This window comes from Calcarisporiella thermophila, assembly GCF_041956535.1.
Source record: "Calcarisporiella thermophila strain CBS 279.70 unplaced genomic scaffold VTP21scaffold_42, whole genome shotgun sequence".
Lineage (NCBI taxonomy): Eukaryota > Fungi > Calcarisporiellomycota > Calcarisporiellomycetes > Calcarisporiellales > Calcarisporiellaceae > Calcarisporiella > Calcarisporiella thermophila.
Window position 1 is genome coordinate 46,027 of NW_027192232.1, and position 22,453 is coordinate 68,479.

At 43.8% G+C, this 22,453-nt stretch overlaps 9 protein-coding genes across 9 annotated transcripts; 5 read left to right on the plus strand and 4 right to left on the minus strand.

The window, feature by feature from the left end:
• Positions 1 to 2,427: 2,427 nt before the first annotated feature.
• Positions 2,428 to 2,811, plus strand: VTP21DRAFT_8925 (uncharacterized protein; the record flags this gene model as incomplete). The annotated part of the gene is made up of 1 exon (XM_069399827.1): positions 2,428 to 2,811. One exon carries the CDS (start codon positions 2,428 to 2,430, stop codon positions 2,809 to 2,811), a length of 384 nt encoding a protein of 127 aa, XP_069245683.1.
• A 1,509-nt stretch (positions 2,812 to 4,320) lies between these two features.
• On the plus strand, positions 4,321 to 5,514 carry VTP21DRAFT_8926 (uncharacterized protein; the record flags this gene model as incomplete). Its single annotated transcript, XM_069399828.1, has 1 exon — positions 4,321 to 5,514. One exon carries the CDS (start codon positions 4,321 to 4,323, stop codon positions 5,512 to 5,514), a length of 1,194 nt encoding a protein of 397 aa, XP_069245684.1.
• A 139-nt stretch (positions 5,515 to 5,653) lies between these two features.
• Positions 5,654 to 7,157, minus strand: VTP21DRAFT_8927 (uncharacterized protein; the record flags this gene model as incomplete). The annotated part of the gene is made up of 5 exons (XM_069399829.1): positions 5,654 to 6,161; positions 6,248 to 6,411; positions 6,487 to 6,774; positions 6,868 to 6,965; positions 7,034 to 7,157. The coding sequence occupies 5 exons, from the start codon at positions 7,155 to 7,157 to the stop codon at positions 5,654 to 5,656; spliced, it is 1,182 nt and encodes a 393-aa protein (XP_069245685.1).
• A 203-nt stretch (positions 7,158 to 7,360) lies between these two features.
• VTP21DRAFT_8928 (uncharacterized protein) lies at positions 7,361 to 8,110 on the plus strand (the record flags this gene model as incomplete). The annotated part of the gene is made up of 3 exons (XM_069399830.1): positions 7,361 to 7,568; positions 7,663 to 7,676; positions 7,748 to 8,110. The coding sequence occupies 3 exons, from the start codon at positions 7,361 to 7,363 to the stop codon at positions 8,108 to 8,110; spliced, it is 585 nt and encodes a 194-aa protein (XP_069245686.1).
• A 630-nt stretch (positions 8,111 to 8,740) lies between these two features.
• Positions 8,741 to 11,032, minus strand: VTP21DRAFT_8929 (uncharacterized protein; the record flags this gene model as incomplete). Its single annotated transcript, XM_069399831.1, has 9 exons — positions 8,741 to 9,285; positions 9,363 to 9,761; positions 9,828 to 9,925; positions 10,046 to 10,201; positions 10,293 to 10,377; positions 10,458 to 10,603; positions 10,681 to 10,750; positions 10,802 to 10,869; positions 10,935 to 11,032. 9 exons carry the CDS (start codon positions 11,030 to 11,032, stop codon positions 8,741 to 8,743), a joined length of 1,665 nt encoding a protein of 554 aa, XP_069245687.1.
• Positions 11,033 to 11,405: 373 nt separating this feature from the next.
• On the plus strand, positions 11,406 to 12,655 carry VTP21DRAFT_8930 (uncharacterized protein; the record flags this gene model as incomplete). Its single annotated transcript, XM_069399833.1, has 5 exons — positions 11,406 to 11,460; positions 11,547 to 11,701; positions 11,771 to 11,918; positions 11,998 to 12,392; positions 12,455 to 12,655. The coding sequence occupies 5 exons, from the start codon at positions 11,406 to 11,408 to the stop codon at positions 12,653 to 12,655; spliced, it is 954 nt and encodes a 317-aa protein (XP_069245688.1).
• Positions 12,656 to 13,979: 1,324 nt separating this feature from the next.
• On the plus strand, positions 13,980 to 14,891 carry VTP21DRAFT_8931 (uncharacterized protein; the record flags this gene model as incomplete). The annotated part of the gene is made up of 1 exon (XM_069399834.1): positions 13,980 to 14,891. One exon carries the CDS (start codon positions 13,980 to 13,982, stop codon positions 14,889 to 14,891), a length of 912 nt encoding a protein of 303 aa, XP_069245689.1.
• A 2,185-nt stretch (positions 14,892 to 17,076) lies between these two features.
• Positions 17,077 to 18,942, minus strand: VTP21DRAFT_8932 (uncharacterized protein; the record flags this gene model as incomplete). Its single annotated transcript, XM_069399835.1, has 3 exons — positions 17,077 to 18,348; positions 18,436 to 18,633; positions 18,730 to 18,942. The coding sequence occupies 3 exons, from the start codon at positions 18,940 to 18,942 to the stop codon at positions 17,077 to 17,079; spliced, it is 1,683 nt and encodes a 560-aa protein (XP_069245690.1).
• A 1,385-nt stretch (positions 18,943 to 20,327) lies between these two features.
• VTP21DRAFT_8933 (uncharacterized protein) lies at positions 20,328 to 21,299 on the minus strand (the record flags this gene model as incomplete). The annotated part of the gene is made up of 2 exons (XM_069399836.1): positions 20,328 to 20,826; positions 20,905 to 21,299. The coding sequence occupies 2 exons, from the start codon at positions 21,297 to 21,299 to the stop codon at positions 20,328 to 20,330; spliced, it is 894 nt and encodes a 297-aa protein (XP_069245691.1).
• Between the last annotated feature and the right edge of the window lie 1,154 nt (positions 21,300 to 22,453).

The window sequence follows — 22,453 nt, forward strand, 5'->3', positions numbered from 1 at the left end:
GAGAAAAAAAATGCCTCAAAGACTCGGTCCAGATTCCGCGCATCCTTATATACTAGAGCACACCTTAAGTTAACTGGGGTTCAATAGGGCGCTGAAATGGCTAACACTGCTCTTCACACATAAATAAGCCTTCTTTGATTAAGATTCGATTTGAACCTCGAACAATTTCGATGTTCATGAAACATACTACTTGACAATAAGAACAGTCTTGGAAACATGAATTAGACCCTGTTTATATCAAAAACTCCTCATTCTCATAGCAAAGCTGCTAAAGTTATGAGCTTTAAGTTGATGTGCTCTTGAGAATGTTAGATTAAGCCCATTTATTAGTCATTGAAAAGGGTATTAAATACTATATATTCAATCCAATTAGTAATTAATCAAGTGAGAGAATTTAAAAAATAAACTAGCATTTATCGCTAACTTCAAGCACAATTTGTATCTCTTCGCCCTCTTCATTTCGCATTCTTTTTAGGTGATCTGATTGGCTCTGCTCGCAATTCGAACAATAGTTCAATGCATTTCCACCTGTCACTGGCGAAGCTTTCACATGGCTCTCGATCCAAACGATCCGGATGGGAAAGCGCTGAGCAGTTTGTTTACATTTTAAATATAGCGACTCCCCCAAGCGATTGTATAAGCGGAGCGCTTCATGTGAAAGGCCAAAGAAAATAAACCAACATAATGACACAAGTGCATGCCAGTTAAACAGTGCAGCGGGCGCGTCGTTTATTACGATGGGAGTCCAGAAATTTTTAACGCCTCCACTCGCTGGAGCCGTGTCTATGAATTGGAGATCACGTACAAGTTCGATTGTATTTGTAGGAATGGCGATAAGAAGATACACAAGACAATATAGAGCTATGCGATAAAGGTGATCCTTTTTAATATTAAGCTGTGTACGTTCGAGGATAGCGTCGATTTCATTTTTTCGTTGAAATATGGAAGCCAAAATTTTCCCTACATAAGTCAGATGGTTGTTTTTTTAATATTTACTGCTATAAATATTCATTCTGAGTGAAATTATAATACCGCAATCATAGACACCTTGGGCCGCAAAAATGGTGGGCCAAATCGAGAGAAGGAGTAGAGCTCGCCAGCCCTCCAACTCCAAACTTGCAAAGCATCCTCGTACAGGCGCAATATCATAAATCCTCTTTGCGGTAGCATACCGTAAACCAGAATAGAGAAAAGGAAATACTCCCGCTATCAAAATATCCATTCCAAATATATATCTCTTCGTTCTGTTTGTTATCGCATCTGGGGATGAGAGAAACATATGCATAGTCGAGAGTGCCCTGTTACAAGATAATAGTAACCCGACGGGAATGGCGGACTGAAGGCTTGTGGAGACAAGACAATATGCCCTCGCAATATCACCTGTTTCCTCTTTGAAAATCAAAGCATTCACGAAGGTAATTAGATTGGATGCAAGGGCCCAGACAGCCAAAAGGCAAATGGCAGGAGAACTTCGTAACGTGCGTACATAGAGCACCGGGGTACAGCACAGGATCCCAATAAAAGAGGTACACAGTACTAAAGAAGCGGGTAATGGACTCCCCATTTATATTAGGCGGCCTTAAAATTTACACTCATCAAAAGTAGTATGCGGGAAATGATTTTTTATATAATCTTTATATTCTTTCCGAGCTTTTTTTTAATCTTTTAATGTCCAAATATGTTAACTAAACGTTCTAAGACTCGGTACACATTTAAAGCAAAATTATTGGGGCACTTGCCGTTTTACAAAGCTTATAATTTAGAATTCCGATGCTTGGAAAAGATGCAAGTCTGATATAACTTAGCTGATTAGATGATTCCAGCAGTCTATCCTATGGAATGAGAAATAAAAGCAATTATAGAAGTTATTTTTGTTATTCAAAGATATGCACATCTATTGCCATCCGTTGCCATCCGTTAAATTATTATCTCTATGATTTAAGATCAAATCCTAAACCTTCTATTTTGAAGTATATACAACTCTAAAAAATCTTTGTGCTTATTTAGGGTTATTTCTCCTTATTGTTTCATGCCCTCTAAAGAAGGGGTGGTATCCTTTTTCTCTTAAATCAACAGGAGTCAACAGTGATAAACCCATCTATACAGGGCGTGGGCCTAGTGATATATTTGATTCTCTAGGGATCATGAGGGGAAAATGAGACATGGGTCAAGCATCCTACGTAAAATTAAAGAAATGTAAAATCTTCATACCATGGAAAAACGGGTGGATATCTATTCAGAGTTAAATAACGATCTTCCTTTCTACATACTAATTACAGCCAATAAAGTCACATTGCAATCGCGGATATTTTTTTTTCATAAATTGAGCCTCTATATATTAGAGAAGAATTCTTTTTTCTGTATAAATATACAGCATATATATTCATCAATAAACTCTTGCGGTTTAAGCCAAGGTGCTTGAAAAATATGTTTGCTAAACTCCTACTTCTTGCTCTCGCACTCAATACTATCGCAGAGCCTATAGCCAACAGTCATAAACTGGTGCCTTATTGCTATACTCCACATATTCCTGCGTATCATGAGGGGATATATCGTATCGAAGGGAGCGCTAAATATTCCGGTGGTTGCGTTGAAGTTGCACGATTAGGTGTTTCGCCCCCCGATTATGATCAGGGAACACCCGAGGAACTTATCGAAAATATGAAGCGAAGTGAAGGTATACCACTCTGCAAAAACACGATGCCGGTAGAGAATCATGGAACATACAGCTTTGAAGTGGGGGCCGTGTACAACTTTGGCGATAGCTGCTTGGGTGTAAAAGAGGTGAAAGCAGAGCGTATTGGAGCATAGTCCAAAGAGCCCGGCTCTCCCAGTCAACTTCATAGTTTTGCTTGAAAAGAATGGCCCGTTTGGTCTCCATTTTTTCATATGACTTAACTCTCCTCTAATTGATAATCGAATCATGAGCTGTGAAAGAGAATAATTATGAAAACAGTTGCTCTGGCTTGTAGTAATACAGGTATTGCGTGGTTTAGAAAATTTGAGAGTGTTTAATGTATAAATAGATATGTTATAATAAATTCGAGATATATTAGTCTTTTCGACTTTTCAGGTTTTTCAAAGAGCTTTTACGATTTTTAAAAGGTTTGGCCAAGACAAGCTATTGAAACGATAGAGTTGTTGGCTCAAACAATTTCTATAGATTCTAATCTGATGGTCCTGTACTTTAGTCTATTACTCGATTGAGAAAGTATTTCTCGTTTTTTAGGCTTACACAAAGAAATTTATGGCTGGGACAAATCAGCGCTGAAAACCCAAGTCGAGCGGGAGATTGGTTCAAATCCGCAACTTTAAACCTAGACCTTGGGGTGCAATTAATGACGTCACCATCACTAATGAAATAAGAGATGCTTCTTTATTAGTCAACTAGTGCCCAACTCGTAAGCCCAATTGCACACTTCAAATTTCATTCGAAGGATTATCTAAAGTGTAAATCAATAATGACAGTTTTAATCACAGTTAGTAACAAATAATCCAACCCTTGCATATGATCATTTGTAACCCCACTGGAAACGATGGAAGCGCTGAAATCGAACGATCCGGATTTGGATTAGCCCGGCAATAGCATAAATCCTTGATAGAGTTGGAAGAGTGATCGAGAATTCACCAGGGGCGAGCTCTTCTACCGAGGTCAGGCAAGCGAGACGTCTTGAAAGCCGGCGGACAAAAATGCCTAGAACTCTCTGCAAACTCTCTGCTTAGCTATGAGGCTGAAAGGGCTGATGCAACACGAAGGCCCATTGCACGTAACCATAAGAAGGCTGTATTAAATATAGCGCGGTAGAAGGCACCCGAGATGAACCATAGGACCCAAGTGCATGGGCAGTTTATAGCAGACTATTTTTGCTGGATACTACACGAAACGCTCACAAATCCAAGATGACGACGGAAGGACGGCGTGACTTGCTTTTTATATTAGCAAGATAAATCCGGCCACTCTAGGCCAAAGGATTGAAACCCAGCTGTATGAATATTGGAATTTATCATTTTTAATTAATTTTAAGCTCAAGGATTGGGCGACGAAGCACAGATGGCCGGTGTAATTAGGTGGTGTTTCGAAAAATTGAAGTATATCTTGAGGGAGGAAGACGCTTTCGACCTGCATTTCATTTTGTCATTTCCATAATTCCTAGTCATTCCCTTCCCCTCCCCCCTTTCCCTCATTCTGTAGTTTGCTGAGCCGCCACTAACCCTTGGCTGCCCTCCATTCCTACCACGCATACGTACGCACGCGCTCACGCACACCCACCTCTCCCCCATTCTCATAGTAATACACTAATTCATTCGCATATCATCACCATGAACCCCATTGACGCCGTGGTCCAGCTTCCACTTGAAGAGCGTTCCCAATACACCGCTGCCCTTCGCTACTTCCTCTCCACAGCCCCGGGCGCTTGCTCCGCCACGGCGCCCTATCAAACCTTCAAACTCCCCACGGGGGACAAGATCACTTGCGTTTTCCACAACGATATACCTTTTGTTTCGGCGCCCGACATCTTGCGTATACTGTACTGTCGCTTTGCGCTTCTGGGACGGCAAGTGATAGACCTGCGGAAATTCGAGGAGGGCATCCAAAGCGATCTGCGCCACCTTCAGGTGGGTCTGTCCGCGACTCTCGAGGAAACAAGGTCGCCGCTCCTCCAACTTCTGCACTGCAAGGGGAGTATAAAAACGCTCAAGAGGCAGAAGGTCTATTTCTGGTTCGCAGTGCCGTATGACAGGCTGTTCCTGGACGCGCTGGAGAGGGATATCCGGCGAGAGAGGAGAGGGATGGCCACAACCAGCATTGCCTTGGCTGAGCCCGCAACCCGCGTGAGCATGGACCGAACCGACGCCCGATTTTTCGAGCTGAGAAAGGAGCTGCTGGGCGACGAGGGCGCCTCCCATTTAGCCGGCGTGGCGGAGGGGGAGTCGTTTTTGGAGCAGCTAGAGGAGGCGAAATCGGCCACCGCGTTTTCCCTTTCGCCGACCTCGACCGTTACCCACGAGGACGAGAGGGAGAATCCCGCCCTCTCGTTCAAAGATACTCTCCCGGACCTCTCTCCCACCACCTCGGACTATAACCCGGCCGTTTGCTCGTTTGACAAGCGGGCCTCATCCCTTATGTTTTCCCCCATGGATTATTTTTCGCCCCTAATACCCTCGCTGCCCATCCTCCAACCCGAATCCCCCGAAAAACTCTCCGAGCCGCCGCTACCAACCCACGACCGCCCGCACGTCTGCCCCCACGAGGGATGCAGAAAGGCCTTCAAGCGGCTGCAGCACTACAAGCGCCACCAGCGCACCCACACCAACCTCCGCCCATTCGTGTGCGAGACATGCGGGAGAGCGTTCGCCCGCTCCGACAGCCTAACCGTCCACCAGCGGACGCATCAACGCAATAGCCTTCAGCCGAAGCAGGGCCATTTGGTGAATGCGCATGGTAACAAGCAGCCGATGGCGGGGGCCACGGAGCAGGAGTCCTTTGGAAATGTACAACTAATAAATTATTAAGAAGAAGTTGATTTTATTCATTCTACAAGAATTCAGAAGTAGAAGATAGTTAGATGAGAGAAAAGAGAGGAAGAAATGTAAGAAAAGTGCTGCCGAAATAAAAATCCAGAAAGAGTTAGCGGCCTCTGGCGCCCGGCCCTTACTTCCAGAGCTTCTTCAGTGACAAGCTCTGCTGGTCGTCCTTCTTCATCACCTTGGCGACGGCCATTTCGAAGTCTTCTTGGGTCACGTGCACCCTCCGTTCCCGAAGTGCATACATTCCGGCCTCGGTGCACACGCCCTTGACCTCTGCACCGCTGGAGCCCGTCATTTTCTCTGCGACCTTGCGCAGATTGATGCCGCGGGTCAAGTTCATTTTGCGTGAGTGGATCTTAAGAATGTCGGCACGGGCTGCCTCGTTCGGCGGCGGGAATTCAATCTTGCGGTCAATACGTCCCGGGCGAAGAAGAGCAGGATCAAGAATGTCAATGCGATTTGTGGCCATGATCACCTTGATGTTTTTGGACGGCTCGAACCCATCAAGCTGGTTCAGAAGCTCAAGCATGGTTCGCTGCACCTCTGAATCGCCTCCTCCGGATCCGCTTTCAATGCGCGACGATCCAATAGAGTCAATTTCGTCCATAAAAATGATCGATGGGGCATGCTCTCTGAAAGAGGAGAAATCAGTAAGCATTGTGGCCATGGAAGAGTCATTGCGAAACGTTCAGATGCAATAGAATGGGCGAGGCCTTACCTGGCCATAACGAACAACTCACGAACCATTCTGGAGCCCTCACCAATATACTTTTGCACTAGTTCCGATCCTGATACACGGATGAACTTGCAGTCGGTGTGGTGTGCAACAGCACGAGCAAGAAGCGTCTTTCCGGTGCCGGGGGGACCGTATAAAAGTACACCCTTAAGTTTCCAGCAACCATTGTCCGTTAATACTCTCAAGCAACTTCAGTTAATTGCAAAATCATGTATCATTACCTTTGGCTGTGCAATTCCCAAGCTCTCAAAAAGCTCTGGATGTTTAACTGGTAGCTCAATAACTTCCTTGATCTCCTTGATTTGTTTATCCAAACCGCCGATCATATCATATGTGGAGTCGGGCACTTTCTCAACCATCATGAGCGAGACGAGGGGATCGACCTTGTTAGGGAGGATTTTGTGCAATGTATAGGAGTCATTTCGGAGAGCCACACGAACAGAGGGGGTGAGTGCAGCGGTATCGATGTCAGGCGAGATATCGACAACGTATTTACCCTCGGGATGCACCTGAGGATTGCAATCAGGAGGTGTGATTAGCAAGCATTAGAGGGAGGGACGCAAAACATGGGATGGGAGTTGGTAAAAAAATCCAGAATTTACCTTGACCAACACTTTGTTCTTGCTCATGACTTTGACCACTTCTCCCACATAAGAACCGGGCTCTTGTAGCAGTTGAAGCTCTTCTCTTAACAAGCGCACTGATGAATCAAATGCATTTTTGTTAGGAGATTTGCACTTGGATCTGAATTGGCAGCTGATTTCTTACCTTTAGCGTTGAGTGCATTTCTCTGGGCTTCAAGACGCCGCAGATTCTGAGTCTTCTCGTTGATCGTCGTTTCATATTCTTCGATCTTCGCCTGGTAAAATGTTCGGATGCCTTCTTTCCCCATGGTTTGATCAAAGGGTAGAATAAATCAGCGAAACGACGCGTTGATATTCAAGGTAGCATGCGTAATACTGATGGAATCGTCACTGTATGATATCACTCAAATTTTCAACAAGCTTCTATCACTCGCTAACCTTAACTCTTTCTTTACAAAAAGCCCATCTCTTTCCAATTCCCTTTCCTAATTTATTAGTCGCCCATACAGAAATGGCCAAAAAAAAGAAACACGATCTTCCCCTTCACAAGGTTATCATGGTAGGTCCCGGAGGGGTTGGTAAGAGTGCGCTCACCCTACAGTACATGTACGGTGATTTCGTGGAGGAGTACGACCCGACAAAGGCCGACTCTTACCGCAAGAAAGTCATGTTGGATGGGCAAGAGTGCCAAATCGATATTCTCGATACGGCCGGGCAAGGTAACGTTAATCATTCAGATGAGACGCCTGCTAAGGAAAGGAGAGAGCCCATACTAATTGATATCTCATGAATTGTTCAAATGACCGCGAACAGAGGAGTATGCGGCGGTAAGCTTTTCAAACTCTCTTTTTATCCTTTTTCTCCCCATCTCCACTCTAAATGCGCCTCCCAAGCTTAGATCCGTGACAATTATTATCGCTCTGGTGAGGGCTTCCTGTGCGTCTTTTCCGTGTGCGAGCATGAATCCTTTGAGCACACTCAAGAGTTCCGGGATCAAATACTCCGTGTGTTGGACGATGAAGCCATTCCTTTCATCCTTGTTGGCAATAAGGTTGATCTTGCGCACCTGCGGAAGGTGACGACTGAGGAGGCTAAGACACGGGCAAGCGAATGGGGTTGCCCTTACGTCGAAACATCCGCGAAAACCCGCCAAGGCGTGGATGAGGTGTACACACAGCTTATGAGAATGATTAGGGATCGAAAAGATATGGCACGGGAGAGAGAACGAAAAGCAAAGAAGGGCAAGTGCATTATTCTTTAAGTGCTGTCCCCCTTTTTTTCTTCTCTTTCTTTCTTTCTTTTCTCTCTAACTTGACTATAGAATTGTTTTTATTGTTGTAACCACATTTTATATTCTCACCACTTTCTTTCCTTTTTCTAGTGGCAAGTTTTTTTAGGTGTGTTGGTGAGAGTGATTTTATAGTCTTCTAAATAATTTTTCTTTTTCTATTTTCTTTCTTTCTTTCTTTCTTTTTTTTTTTTTATTTTCTTTTTTGCTTTTGTTTGCTTATCTAGATAATATTCTATACTCTTTTATTGTTTTCTTTTTCTTCCTTTCAACCTATTCCCTACAATTTTTTTTTGTTGTTCTCGCTCTTGTCTTTGAGCTAGATCGCTCTCTTTGAAATATTTCATTCTATCCTAACGTATCCGATCCACTGTTAAAAAGTCGTCCAAGGTGCAGCTGAAACAGTCAAAAAAAAACTTAAATGTTTTATCTAATAGTTTGTGCGGTTATTTACAAATATAAGTATTAAACGTAATGAAAACTGTATAGATATGGATAAATATATAGCTATAAAATCCGGAGGAATTACGAGGAATTCAGATAGCTATAGAAAAAAAAAAAAAGAAGAGAGAGAGAAAGCTATGAACAATAAAAGAAATAGTATTAGAAGTCATTGTAGTTAGAAGCTGTAGGGGTGAATGAAACAGAAGAGGTAGAGTCCGAGGTTGGATGTGAGCGGGAGAGGTCGTCGCCAAATATCTTAGAGGGCAGAGCGGGAGAGCCCATCATTTTGGGCCGCTTATCAATGGACTCCTCGTTAAACTGCAGGGGAGGAAGACGAATTCGCCCGACATCGTCCTGCCAATGTCTAATAGGGAGCACATTTTGGGTGGTGGAGAGAAGAGAGGGTGGTTTTTCGGTGATAGGTGCTAATGGAGACGACATAGTGATTCCTTGCGAGGGTTGGGTGGGATCCGGGTGAGATTGAGAGGGATCGACCCGAAGGGGATCCAGCTTAGGATAAGCGAGTGGGGTGAACGGATGAAGGGGGGATGCATCAGAGGTCAAGGGAGTTGTGTGCCGTAGAGCTAAGGGTGGGCGAGGGTGAGATGAAGAGAGAGGGTGAAATGGAAAGGCGTTTAATGGAGAAGCTACGGGCGAAGAGGAGGAGGAGAGGGGCAAGGAAGATGCGGAAGGGTAATATGATGCTGTTACAATGGAGAAGGAGGAGAGGGGGGGGGAGTGTGAGTCACCAGAAGAAAGCGATTGAATGTTTTTAGCTTACCAGACGTGTTTGGTAAAGTAGACTCTCTTGTTGCGAGATGCATTACTGGTGCTTCTCCCATCTTCAATAATGCTCCCGCAGCCGCAACTTTGTCGGCTACAGCTGAGTCTGAAAATGACTCGGAATCCATTTCGGGAACCTGATGGAGTTTAGAGACGTGGGATAGTGTGGAGGGCGGGTTGTCCGTATTGGATTCACAGGATTTCGGGAGTTGGTTAGAGCACGAGGAATTGGGTGCAAGTTCACTACTGTTGTAACCGCTGTCAGGAGGATCTCTATCCATTGCAGCATATAAGTTCGGAGTTATAGGTGCTAGTGCAGGTTTTGGATCGGCAATCGCACTCGAATCTGGGGGTGCGGACACCAGAGGACTGGGTTGTTCTTCGCTTTCGGGAGATACTGTTAGGAAAAAAAAAATTAGCTGATGGACATTATCGACAGTGATAGATGAGGAGAGAGCCACACCTTTTTTACGTTTCGTAGTTTCCGTCAATTTGGACACTCTTCTTTTACTTGACTTTTGCTCCCGGTTAGAAGGGCTGTTGGTTCGTCCTGGGTGTTTCCTAGTCATCATCAAAAAGCGTCATTAATATCAATGCGAGAGGATCGGCATTTAAATGCAAGTGAGTCAGAAAGAAACGAGGGCAATGGAGGTCAAGCCAAGCATAAAATTGGATACATACAGAGGAATTCGATGTTCTTTGCGGATCTTGATCTTCACACCTTGATCGGCGAAAGAGCGCGATAAAAAAGTGGACTCAGCCATCCCGGGAAAATCTTTCTGCATGAATACTGTAAAGGGATCAGAGCAGGCGGATTGGATATGTAAGACCTCATTCCTAATAGTAATCGATAGAAGTTAGAGTTAATTCATGACTAGGGGGTGTGGCCATTAGTGTGGCCGCGGACTCATTTGGTGGATATATTTACAATGTGATTTGAAATAAGCTGAATTTGAGGCGATAGCGACCTTCGACGCACACCGATAGATCTCCAAACACAAAAAAGCCTCCGTCTAAAATAAAGTAGGAGTATTAACGCACAGAGGCTTAGATATAGGTACATAAGGAATTGGATCGCAACTTGTAATAATACCCGTATTATCGACGTCCTTCAGCCGATGCAGCGATGATACCACATTACCCAGAAGCGGCCTTTGTGGACCTGTCATGATGTCTTGATCGCTATCCGCTTCCACCAAATTTACGCACATAAAATAATACGGACTCTGCAAAAAGCGTCTGGACAAAAGATGGACAAATTAGCGAGTTAAGTTAAAATGTTTAGAGGACAGGTGGGAAATCCAGCTAAAATTTACTGTATCTCTCCGGTAGATGTGTTGTTTAGTATGATTTGAACAATGGGGGGAGGATCGACTGGTCGACGATCTAGGGGAGTCTCTTAGCAATTGCTTGAAAAATAAATTAACTATAAACTACCTTTGTCAGAGAAAGTACACACGCACGCTTGTTTTGGTTGCTGGCGAATGACCAGCGTATATCTTGCACTGATTAACACGTACAATCAGTATTGATTGGATAATAAGGAAAGGTCCGGGTTAGGGGTACTTACGGATCAATTCCAAAGAGCTCATGGTCAGCAGCATCGACAAAGCTGTACGCTTGTCGTAGGGCGGAAGCTCTCTTATCAGATTTCGGTTCACTCCCCATCCGAAATGGTTTTGATTAACTGACACTACCGATGTTGATCAATATTAACCAGCTAGTTAAAATTTAAGAATAAAGCGTAACATCTAAAATATGGTTCCCAAAAGAGTAATATATAGAGTAAAAAGCCGATTGATGGAAAAGAGAATAAATGAAAGGCAAATGACGCTTCAGCTATTTTGCTTCAGCAAACATGACTTTAAAAGAGTTAAAATTCGTATTTTTCAAATGAGGAGAAATTGGTAAATGGCTCTCTTAAAAAATTCGATTTTTTGTACACCCTACAATACGTCACATCGTCCATTTTTTTCGTGGCTTAGAAACCAAATATAAGGATTGTTCAAATTCACATTCAACTTGAACTGTTCTAGAGCAGATGGAAGCGACGGCTGCTGCGGACTTTTTTTCGCATTTCCGCACAGAGAGACAAGGTAATCCATCCCGAGAATAATGCGGCTTTAACCTTCCCACTTCCTGAGCCTCACCTTGCTCTTTCTTCGCCTCGATAATCTTGCAGACATCAGCCGACTTATCCAGTCACTCGATGCTGGCTCGCAGATTGCCCTAAGCCAGCAATGCGATGCTATCCTCCAGCGCATAAGTGAGCTGGAGAAGCGCGTAACTGCTGCCATTATTTTCCTCCCCACTTATGACCAACAATCCTATGCCTTGGTAACCATTTGGCTTATTGACACCAATGCTCCTTATTACGAATCTTATTGTTTTACTCCTATCGTTTAGCAATTGAAGGAGCTGTCGGATCAGCTCAATACACGTCGAAACCAGTTGAGCCCCCGAGAAAAATTTTCGTTCAAATCGAAACGACATAGAAGAAAGGATAGAGAAGAAGAGAAAGTAATACCGAATACGGAGAAGGAATCTTCCAAATGTAACATTTCGAGTCTTCCTCTGCTTCACAAAGTTTTGCTCAATGATTAGCGATGCATTTTAACCGGTTCCTGCTATAGCTATCACCCAAGAAACTAAGCTTGATGCGTCTTTTTTGATATCTAATCTTACCCATCAATATGTCCATATATCTCCTCCCTCTTCGGCCGCTCCCACCGATTGTGCATTGGTAAATCTAACCGATTGCATTGTCAATCTCTTGAGCACACGCCTCTCAGCTCTGCACATACGAAGTCTTCGACGCTGCGTGGTAATTTCGTCACCTGTATCCAGCTCGGTGCTTGTTAGTGAGTGCGAAGAATGTGTCATGATACTTGCTTGCCATCAGTTTCGCATGCACAATTCATGGAGAGTGGATGTTCGTTTGCACGTGAACAGTCAGCCAATCATCGAGGATTGCCAGAGGGTTCGGTTTGGACGATATTGTATTAAGGACACAAGCCGGCTATTTGAGGTATAGCGAATGATGCCAATCTGCACGGATTCTTGAATTAATGTTTGCCGCAAATTATCCAGGAATCAGGGTTGGACTCCACGCCTAACCAGCTTTATACCCAAGTAAGAGATTTCAAGTGGTTGCGACGTGATCCATCCCCCAATTGGTCGTTGATCGAAGAGAACGAAGACCACGAAAGAATACTCGACATCTCGCATCGTGAGATAAAGGCGCTGAATTACGACGAGGCACTACTAGAAATGCTGAAAACACTTGATTAGAGAACGATATTCTCACTCGTTTGCGAAGTTTCCAAGTATCCAGAGGGGGGTTGTCCGTTAGCGTGATCCACTCCGCATAATGCTCGAGAATTTTATTTTAAACCTCTTGATAGTATTCGCATTCAAAGTATCCACACAAGATAGGGACGATATTCGATTTGCTCAGTTTTCTATTGTCCCGCTCTTGTTTTCCTGTTTAATAGAAGCTATTTTTAATATTATTATTCAGCCTCGCCATCCTCACACACCTTATTGATTTAGTGGTTGAGGTTTTCGGCATACTCAAAAATAGAGTGCGCAACAGAATATGCCTCTCAGGATGCAACTCAGTCAATGTGAGTCAAAATCGTAGTTGCATACTGATTATTGGCATTGGCCTTCTCCTTAAATCCGCATAGGAGGCATGTAATCCAAAGTTTATTAGAGACTCATCAATTGGTTGTGCTGCTCCGCAGCTAACCAAGAAAATCCACGGATATATATTACTTTGTGCATTTCCACCAATTTCCATTGTAGCAACCATATTGGACGAGGCTGCACAATACCAGAAAGCAGCAGTGGAAACACCACATTCCCAGAGTAACAATACCAGACGTCTAATATTGCCTTTTCATTCACAAGAATCGCAGGGTTGGCTGTTTTTGCTCAATCTCGTGCACGGCATGCTCTATTGACGAGAGTTAGACTATGCTGACTTCAAATGGTCAATCCCCCACGGGATTTGAATCAACTCAGGGTCGCCTTTGTTATTATTTCGGTCAATTCCCAAATTGCCGTATGCCTCGAGGTCGGGCTTGTATCACGGACCTGGTCATATCGCGTCCCTCCCTTTGCACCAGTCTATTTCAGACCTGTCTTCCAGTGAAGCTTGGACAGGGGAAGAGTTGGGTTCCGCCGCAAATGGCCAGGTAGTAATTCGATGACGTTTCAGTCGACTTTGGGCCGGGAGCAACTAATGCAAATGCGGTTCAATTAAGCCCTTCACCACTTTTTGATTCCAGTTGATTTTTCCAGCCTTATATGGGAGTGCCCTCTCTTAATATAGAACTCTTGCATTTGCATTTCAGCCGCAGTTGAAAGTCCGAGGTAGTATCTCATTCTCGTAGGTGCAGTTTATTTTCTTTTTTATTTCATCGGATCAGCTTTCTGACCTCTCTGCTTAATTCATACTATACCTCAGCATTTCAAGCAGCTATTTCTTTTATTTGAAATAGCACCACTTAGAGTGCAGGCGTTGATACCCCGTGCGTTTATGTCATCCTAGGCATAACATCGCTTATTAGAGAATCGTCTGCTCTCCATTATTTTTTTTTATTTTGTAATCATGCGATTGCCCACACGCATCTTTCGATTCTCCCAGCCCTCACAATCCCGATCCCAATCACCCACCGCTACCACCTCTACCACCATCTCATCTCCTCCCTCTTCCTCCCTCGATACAAGGCCACATCATCAAATCCAATCCTCTAGACAGCCGTTGAGGCACTCTTTACACTCTTACACTCCATCTCTAAAAAAGGTCCAGTCTAATCCAGATGTTAGTTTCGTACGTGCAGTTCGCCTGTTGCAACTTGAGCGCGAGCGGCTGGAACATCATCCCGAGCGGAACAATCCATTTCTGGAGCTCGAACGGGAGCTCCGAGATCGCGCCATTTTTGTCGGATGGAGGATAAGCCGGACACTTGCTGCGGCATGTTCGAACATTCGAGAGGAGGAGAATAAGCAATTGGTAAAATCAACCGTCGGTCGACTTTTTACCTATTACCATGTGCGTGATGTAGAGACTACATTGAGAGAACAAGTGATGCTGGAGCTTGAAAGCGAGGCGAGTTCCTTGGGACTTGACATAAAGCACACTGGCGTTGCGGAAGCGATCTATGCCGTGAAGTACACTCTAGATGTGCTCTACCCGCGCAAGTGGTCGCTCACCGAGATGAGTTCTCTACTGAGACGTGCAAGCGAGTGTGTTCGCGAGTGCATAGAGAGTGAAACACGACTGACTCCTGCAGAAAGAGAGTGCATGTTTGTGTTTCATCGGTTGAAGAGCGGAATAGATTGGGACCGAGAGCCAGTGGAGCCTATTGCTAAGGAGCTTGTACGAGCGACGGAAGAAATAAGGCTCTTAGAGGAAGTGGTGCCCGGCATCGATCACGGAAAGCGTGGACCAAAGTGGGAGATGGAGGGCATGGAGGACCTGATGGGACATCGCCCGCTCGTGGAAGTCAGTCTATTGTAAACATTTTTTCCTGTCCCCCCCCCTAATTTATAGATCACCACGTCTTTTTTTATGCTTTACCCATTTGATGATATCATTTATTTTTCTCTTTTCTTTTCCTAATTTCTCTCCCGTGTCTTTCGTTTTTAATGCCCTTATTTCTTTTGATTGTGATATTGTTATAGATCGTCAATGGTATTCTTTCCGTTGATCTGGCATTTTCCTAGTCTCATTCGTTTTCCTCCCTATCTTGTCTATTTATCTACACCTCCACATATATATATTTACGTTGCGTTTAGAACACTTTTGCTTACGCCCACAATCATGCTTATTTTCATTCCATAAATAAAAATAAACCAAAATTTCTAATTCATGCTTTTTGCTGCAATCGAATTTAGATTAAAATTTAAAATTCGAATCTTCCTATCACGCAAGAAAAAGTTAAATGGTAGAGAAAATGAGTGATTAAAGCGAGGGAGATAGAAAAGGGTATCTGAGAATCTATAGCAAGTTATTACAAATAACAAATAAAAAAAATGCTCTATAAATAAATAGTACTTTTAGGTTGTCGTGACGGGACAGACAACACATAACATAGTCTGAGCAAAGCCCTCCAATACTATAAGGCCATCGAATGAGGTAATGGGTGAAAGTAGAGTTCGGTTTGGCAGCGAGATCAGCATCTAAAATGGACATGCCAGGTGCGCAGTATGTCGTCTTCCACACCGCGGGCAGACGGGAGGCTCGGGAAATACATCAGCGTGGACATGGGTGGCAAAGCGCTTCGAATCGGGAGAGGAACGCATTGTCAGGTGTTTATTGAACTCGAGGGACAAAATGGCGTGCAATAAAGAAATATTGGGAAAGGCTTGAGTGCAGAGAGGGAGAAGAAGGAGGAAGAGGAGAAAGAATAAAAAAAGGGGTAGGGTGTGGTAAGAAGAGCAGCCTTTGAATTGCACAAACGCCGAGGGAGCGTCAAGAAGTTACCGAAGATATGGCTACAAAAATAAAACAGAAGAGAAAGGAAAGAAAGAGGTTCTAGAGCGCAATTTTAAATACCCTCATACCTATCTCTACCCGCTCTGAGCCTCGTATCCCCGATAGGTATAAACTAGAATAAAGGAAAAGGGTTTTTACTGAAACTATAAATCAAAAAGTATTACAAAAGGTTAATAAAGCAGTGGAAGGATGGATTTGGAACGAGGGGAAGGGGCACCCGTCAAACGATTGGTGGCGTAGCATGGCTAAGCACGTGTTATTAACTCTAATAGTGCGCTGCCTTATCGCGCGAGCGCGTCTGGCTGGCCCCGACGGGGCGACAAAATGAGAGACAATCCAATATGTAGATGCATAGCGGGCGAATGAATGTCGTCGGAGGGAGGGGAGGAGGAGGGAGGTAATCAACTTGCATTCAATTTGGCTTGGCAGCGCACCCCAGATAAGCATAGATAGAGTATGCTGGTCAATAGCAATAGCGTGATTTCAGCATGTGAAAGTCAAATCAAATTCATGGAAATAACGTGTCATAGTGCTTTGGTAATACCGACAAGCACTAGCGATCTTCCTCTTTCTCTCTCTGTGTATCATTAACGTCAAACCAATGGAGAACTCCAGAAAAATTGCCGCGTCTGTCAAACTGCGACTGCTCGAGAAATTCGCGCGAAAGTACACCGGCCGAGGAGCGACCGCCTTACCCGGTCAATATTATGATTCGACCCAGAACCGAACCGTCGATAGGCTTTGAACTCGGAGGGATTGTCTTACACCAGAGCATCCATTATAGAGACGCGCGGGGTATTTTGACACTCTTCTTTGAGCTAATATCGATCCAATCCAAATGGCCTAGGGAATGTGAAGGATGCTGTCCTCGCGCTGGATACTATGTAAAACAACTGGCCTTGTCGCACATAACAGAGACAGAGACAGAGACAGAGAGTTTAGGTTGAAAATCTAAGTGACATGGAGGATTGCGAAAAAGCTAATCGATGTCTGTCCCCTATGGGAGGAGTTTTGTTAAATAAGGCGATGTCACTTTGTTCTCACCCAGAACTTATTTTCTATTCCCCTCTCACGGGTGTGTCGAGTGAGCACGGTAAGAATCGGATGAAAGATTTCAACGAGGACATTAAAGTTAAATTAAAGGTATATGCAACTACCAGATAAGATAAATGTATGTATATATTCTATTATCTCCAACACGAAATCTTTATGATTTGCCCAATCCATATTTTTCAAGCACCCGGCCTACATCGGGAAGTCCCCTCAAATCCCCTTGTGCCACCACGGTCGATGGCTCGCACAATATCCGCCCGCATATCCGGACCAGATCCCCCAAGGTCACTGCATCGATTCGTTCACACATTTCGGCTACGGTGATTTTTCTGCCATGGACTTGGATCTGTCGCCCCAGATCCTCAAGCTGCACCATTCGCGACTCCAAATTCATCAACAGTGAGGATTTGAGCTGGTTCTTTGCACGATTGAGCTCATCTCTAGTAACTCCGCCAGCGCGCACCAACTCCAACTCTCGTGCGATGACCTCGGCGAGATGACGTGTGTATTCCGGCCGGCAGGATGCAGCAATCCCAAATAGGCCGGCATCGGTGTAGCAGTGGTTGAACGCTGTGCATGATTCAACCCAGTAATGTTGATTAAGCACACGCGTGAAGAGTCTGGAGTACATGCCTTTGCCTGGTCCTCCTGCAGAGAAGGAGCCTCCGCCGCCCATGAGGATTTGGAGGGTGGCGAGGGAGTAAATATCGGGGTCATGGATTGAGAAGCCTGGGAAGGCAACATACACATGGGTGAAAGGCATATCTGGCTGTTCAAGCAGAAGAGAGCCACCTGTGTAGTGTGCACGTTGAACTGCAATTTCTTGCGGAGTTCTGGGCGGCCGTGAGAGCATTGAGGTTGCTGCACGGGTGATGGTTTTGTAGAGTGAACTATCGCCTTTCGCCTTTTTACCGATGCTCAAGTCCTGGGTGTTAGTGGCAACTTCACCGGCCCAATCCGACTTGGGCATATCCCCGAAGTGCTGCTCAACCAACTGCACTACTTGGTCATGAGGCGCTCCGGCCGCCGCAATGACTATCCGCTCCGGAACGTACCAGGTTGAAATGTACTCGCGAATCAGTTCAGGGGTCATTAATTCAAGATTTTCTGGCGGGCATAGCAGCGGGTTGCCGAGGGTGTTTTCGTGGAATGCCGAGGTATGTAATAATTCGGGTAAAATCATGTCTGGTTTGGAGTAGATTTCTGAAATTTCATACATTGCTGTTTCACGCTGCTCAGCAACTTCTTCCGGGGTGATGAGCGGACGCCGTACTGCCTCAGCATATAGGGAAATAATACGAGCGAGATCCTGTTTGAAGATTGCACCTTGATACATGATAGCTTCGCGTGAGCTTGAGCACATGATATTGCCGCCAAGGGATTCCAATTCAGCAATCATTTCTTCTGCTGTTCTATGCTCTGTATTCTGAAATGCATTATCGGAAATACAACTGTAATGTTAGTATATAAGCTGCTATTAGACGTTCGTTGGCACAAGCTTAATATACAGTACCTTGAAAGCTAAGCGATCTAGAATATGGCTAATGCCCCTGGTCTTAGGCGTTTCATATCGTGAACCGGCATCCACATAGACACCAACAGCAGCAAAGTGGCCTGCTGTATTTTCTGTCACAACACGTAAACCATTTGATAGAGTGGTTATATGCGTAAGACCATCTTCAGATATCTGCGTGGAGAGATTCGTTTTCGACTAATATAGAATGAGAAATAATATAGAAATAATATTCCAGGATTACGAGATAGAATCACTTTCAAAGTCAATCCATTTCTTCTTATAACGATCTACCTTAGACTGCTCGCTGTGCTCTAGAGAGGATGTGTGCAACCCCCGAGGAAAAGTCGATTTTCCCACCGAAGAGGAAATAATGGGGTAGATGAATCTAGCATTATTAGAGGCCGATAAAGAAGATCGGGAGCGAGTAGTAGTGCCAAAGCGACATGCTGAAGATAATTGTGCTCGATGAAGGCGACAGGAGGGTAATCGGCCAAATTGCGACATTCTTCAATTAGTAAATGGAATTAGATAGCAGAACACTGAAAGAAAGATTGCCGAGTTTACGTCGCAGCAATAGGCACAGTCACAAACAAAATGGAATTTTGAAAATTCGATCTAGGATATTCAGAATAGACGAGGAAAGCCTCTGGTCTATTGTGGCTTAGGTTTATGTCGAATTGCTCTATAGTTTAAATTTATGCAAACGCTTCCGATCACTTTTGTAGTAACTGGTTGCACCAACTTCAACTTCCTCAGCTAAATGGTCACATATTGAACATAGTATCGGACTTTATACATCCTCCTAGTTTCCAATTCACACAACGGACAGCTGGATCGATAGAGGGAGGAAAAACCATAACAAGCACAAATCTCCTACTTTCAAATTGCCGGCAGCCTATTTCATAGATATACAATGTTTCGATCTTTCTCTAATTTATCTATTTTATTCAACGGGGAAGTAAGTACAAATTATGTGTCAGCTCTTTTGCGGCCAATATCTTTAATTTCAGCTGTGAATGTCTATTGTAATACTGAGTAATTACCAATAAGAATAATTAGCACAGGTACAGTTGTGAATAAGGACATTTATAGCTACGATTGTGAAATCTTGCGTTTCTTTACATAGAGCAGAAGCAAACACATTTCTATAGTGGTCGTGAATTTCCAAGCTATAATCCATCGGATTATACCGGAGTGGGTATACAGGGGTCCTCTTGTGAAACGACTAAGTATCATCCAATGAATTCTTATATATCGAAAATCATGGGTCAAGGTGTGCCTCCACACTTGACTTGTTTACCTGGTAAATGTGGATAGTTTATTTGCTTGCCTCTTGATTCCGAAGCACCCTTACGCCTCACGGAGTTCTGACACTAATTTGATATGGATTTAGCATAGCGTCTGAATTTACTTGTGGATCCAGGATCCAGTTCTAAAACAAGCTCCGTATCCTAAGTGTGTAGCTTTGTTTTGGTTTGGGGATAGAATAGTAGGGCCAAGCTGACTTCGCCCTGAAAAAGATTAAGACCATAACCGACAGTAATGAATGCAGTGGTTTGTCTTCTGTATTTCGTTAGTCGATCCATTAGCTTCTTATAAGTGTTATTATGATATTCAACATATTATCTGGTAATTGTTGATCAAGGAAATTTGATTGTTTTATTATTTTACTAAAAGCATGAAGAGAAGTATGGTCTATGGGCACTGTCTATTTCCTACCAGATTTTGTTACTCCTTAATCTATTACTAACATAACCATTAAGATGCAAAATGATCCATGTTTAATTCCCTGGTTAATGAAAGAAAATGAAGCTATTATAGTATAAAACAAGATGCCGAATGCAAAACGAAGAATAATAACAATAAAAGAAGGGAGCATCAGGGCTGTGTTATGACAGAGGTAATATGGCAGGTCCTGCAACCGTGCTGTCATCGGATAATACCTTGTTCTGGTTGGAGATAACAAGGTACACATCGCCACTTAGTTCTCGCGGAACCTCGCAGTGACCTTCCTTAAGTGCAACAAATGATGTGGTAAGTCCGGAAGTAAAAGCACAGAAATGCTCGCTGGACGATGTTTTGGCGTCGAACTTGAGCATGACCCTCTGACCAGCCTTGGGACTTGCGGGCTCGACTGTGAGGCTAGGGAAGGGCTTGATGTTAAGGTCACTACCCTTTGGGCAACTTTTGATGAAACCAGCAGCTAGAGTGAATATCTGTCGGGATCCCTGTGGAGTGTCGAAGGCAGTTGGCGAGGGGTTTTCGTGGAGAACCTTGCGAATAAAAGCGTTATGTCGTGCTTCGACGGCCAGAATCGAAGCGGCAGCCGTGAGAATATCTTTGGACTGAACATCCTTCGCTGCTCCATTGTACGCACTGACACCCACACTAGAGTAGAAAGAAGGAGATAATAAAATCAAATAAGTTTACATTCAAGAAATAGTAACTAACAGGTAGAGATATTACCCTTCCAAAACTTTAGAAAGTCCTACAAATCCTTTGACGTCGTTAAAGGGGAAGTTGTATTCGCATTCTTCAACGGCAGTTCCATTCAATCCCTTAATAACGCTTTGGATCGTCTCAACATGGGTTTTCTCTTGATTTCCGATTTCCGAAAAACGCTCATAAGTATCTTTTTCAAAGCCAGCCTTCTCGAAGTGTTCGGCGTTGAATTTCTTGAGACCCTCTCGGTAAAAGATTGCTTCTAAATGTTCAAGAGTGAGAGCGAAGTTCAGGATATCTAGATCAGAGTTTTTGCGCACAGCGCTAGCTCCATGAACCATTTTCTTCTTAGGGGGATAGCAAGGTGTTGCAGTGACTGCGGCGACTAGGCCAGCGATGACAAGGAAAGAAAGCTTCATTGCTTAAATGATATATAGGTATTGAAATTGGAGTATAAAAGTGAGAAGGATATGTATGGAGGTAGTAATGCAGCAGAAAGAATGTAGAGGAAACAGAATCAATGAAAAGAAATAGTGAGCGATGCCAGCATACACAACTCAGATTTATTGAAAATAAAAAAAAAATCAAAACAGGGGGAGAAAAGGCTAGTTATGAATTATTTATATTGCGGGATATTCACCAAAAGAAAAAAACAAAAAAAATAAGCCCTAAATCGCGTGGGTCAGAATTGGCCACTCTACCATAGAATTAGTTGAAAGCTTGACAAATTTTGTGGCACATGGTCCGTGTTCCACCAGCAAACCCGGTTAAAATTTAGGGTAAGCCAAAGGAGGACGAGGGTGAACTTCGTGGAGACAAGAGACTTCACGAATGGGACAATCTGTTCTTGCTTTGTAAAGCAAAAAAAAACTTGTGGGCGTTATTATGGCTGCGTCGGACTTGCTGTTGTTGGATGCATACCATCGCGGAATTGGTCGCGTCAGCCGATAAGATATTTGCGTTAATGAGTGTCTATTAAGACTAACCTGTGTCTAAAGGGGCGGTTTCTTATTTAACTTGGCTCTGCTAGTTTTTATTCCTGCACTTAATTCTTTGTCTTCATTATGCAGACTCTCTTTTCTACATATAAAAGTAAAATAAACGACCATAATTAAGGGTGAAGCAAATCTCGATACATAATAATCTGGCAAAAACGAAAAAACAATGGATAACCTGTTTGTGAGATCATCACTGAGTTTGTAGGGCGTATGTCAGATTACCACGGTGATGTTGGTTACCCACCTAACTTAACAGATGTAGATGTAATCCATGATTTCCATGGTTTCCATGATGTTTGGATATAATAGCTATTTGAGGCGCTAATAATTCATAAAACTCTATTCCGAAATCCTTCCACTCAATGATCAGAACCATAAACTCTAAATAGGTAATTATATGACGCGGGGGCAGAGATGTAGATATAAAGGGTAATCAGAATAACAGAGCTCAAGGTCAATCTGTCTTGTGTACAATGCACTGTCATTGTTTTTCTAGAAAACAGCCTCATATAGATAAATGCCAAGGATGTCCGAGTGGGTTCAGTGGTGGGAACATTTACTGGGGCGAGAGAGGG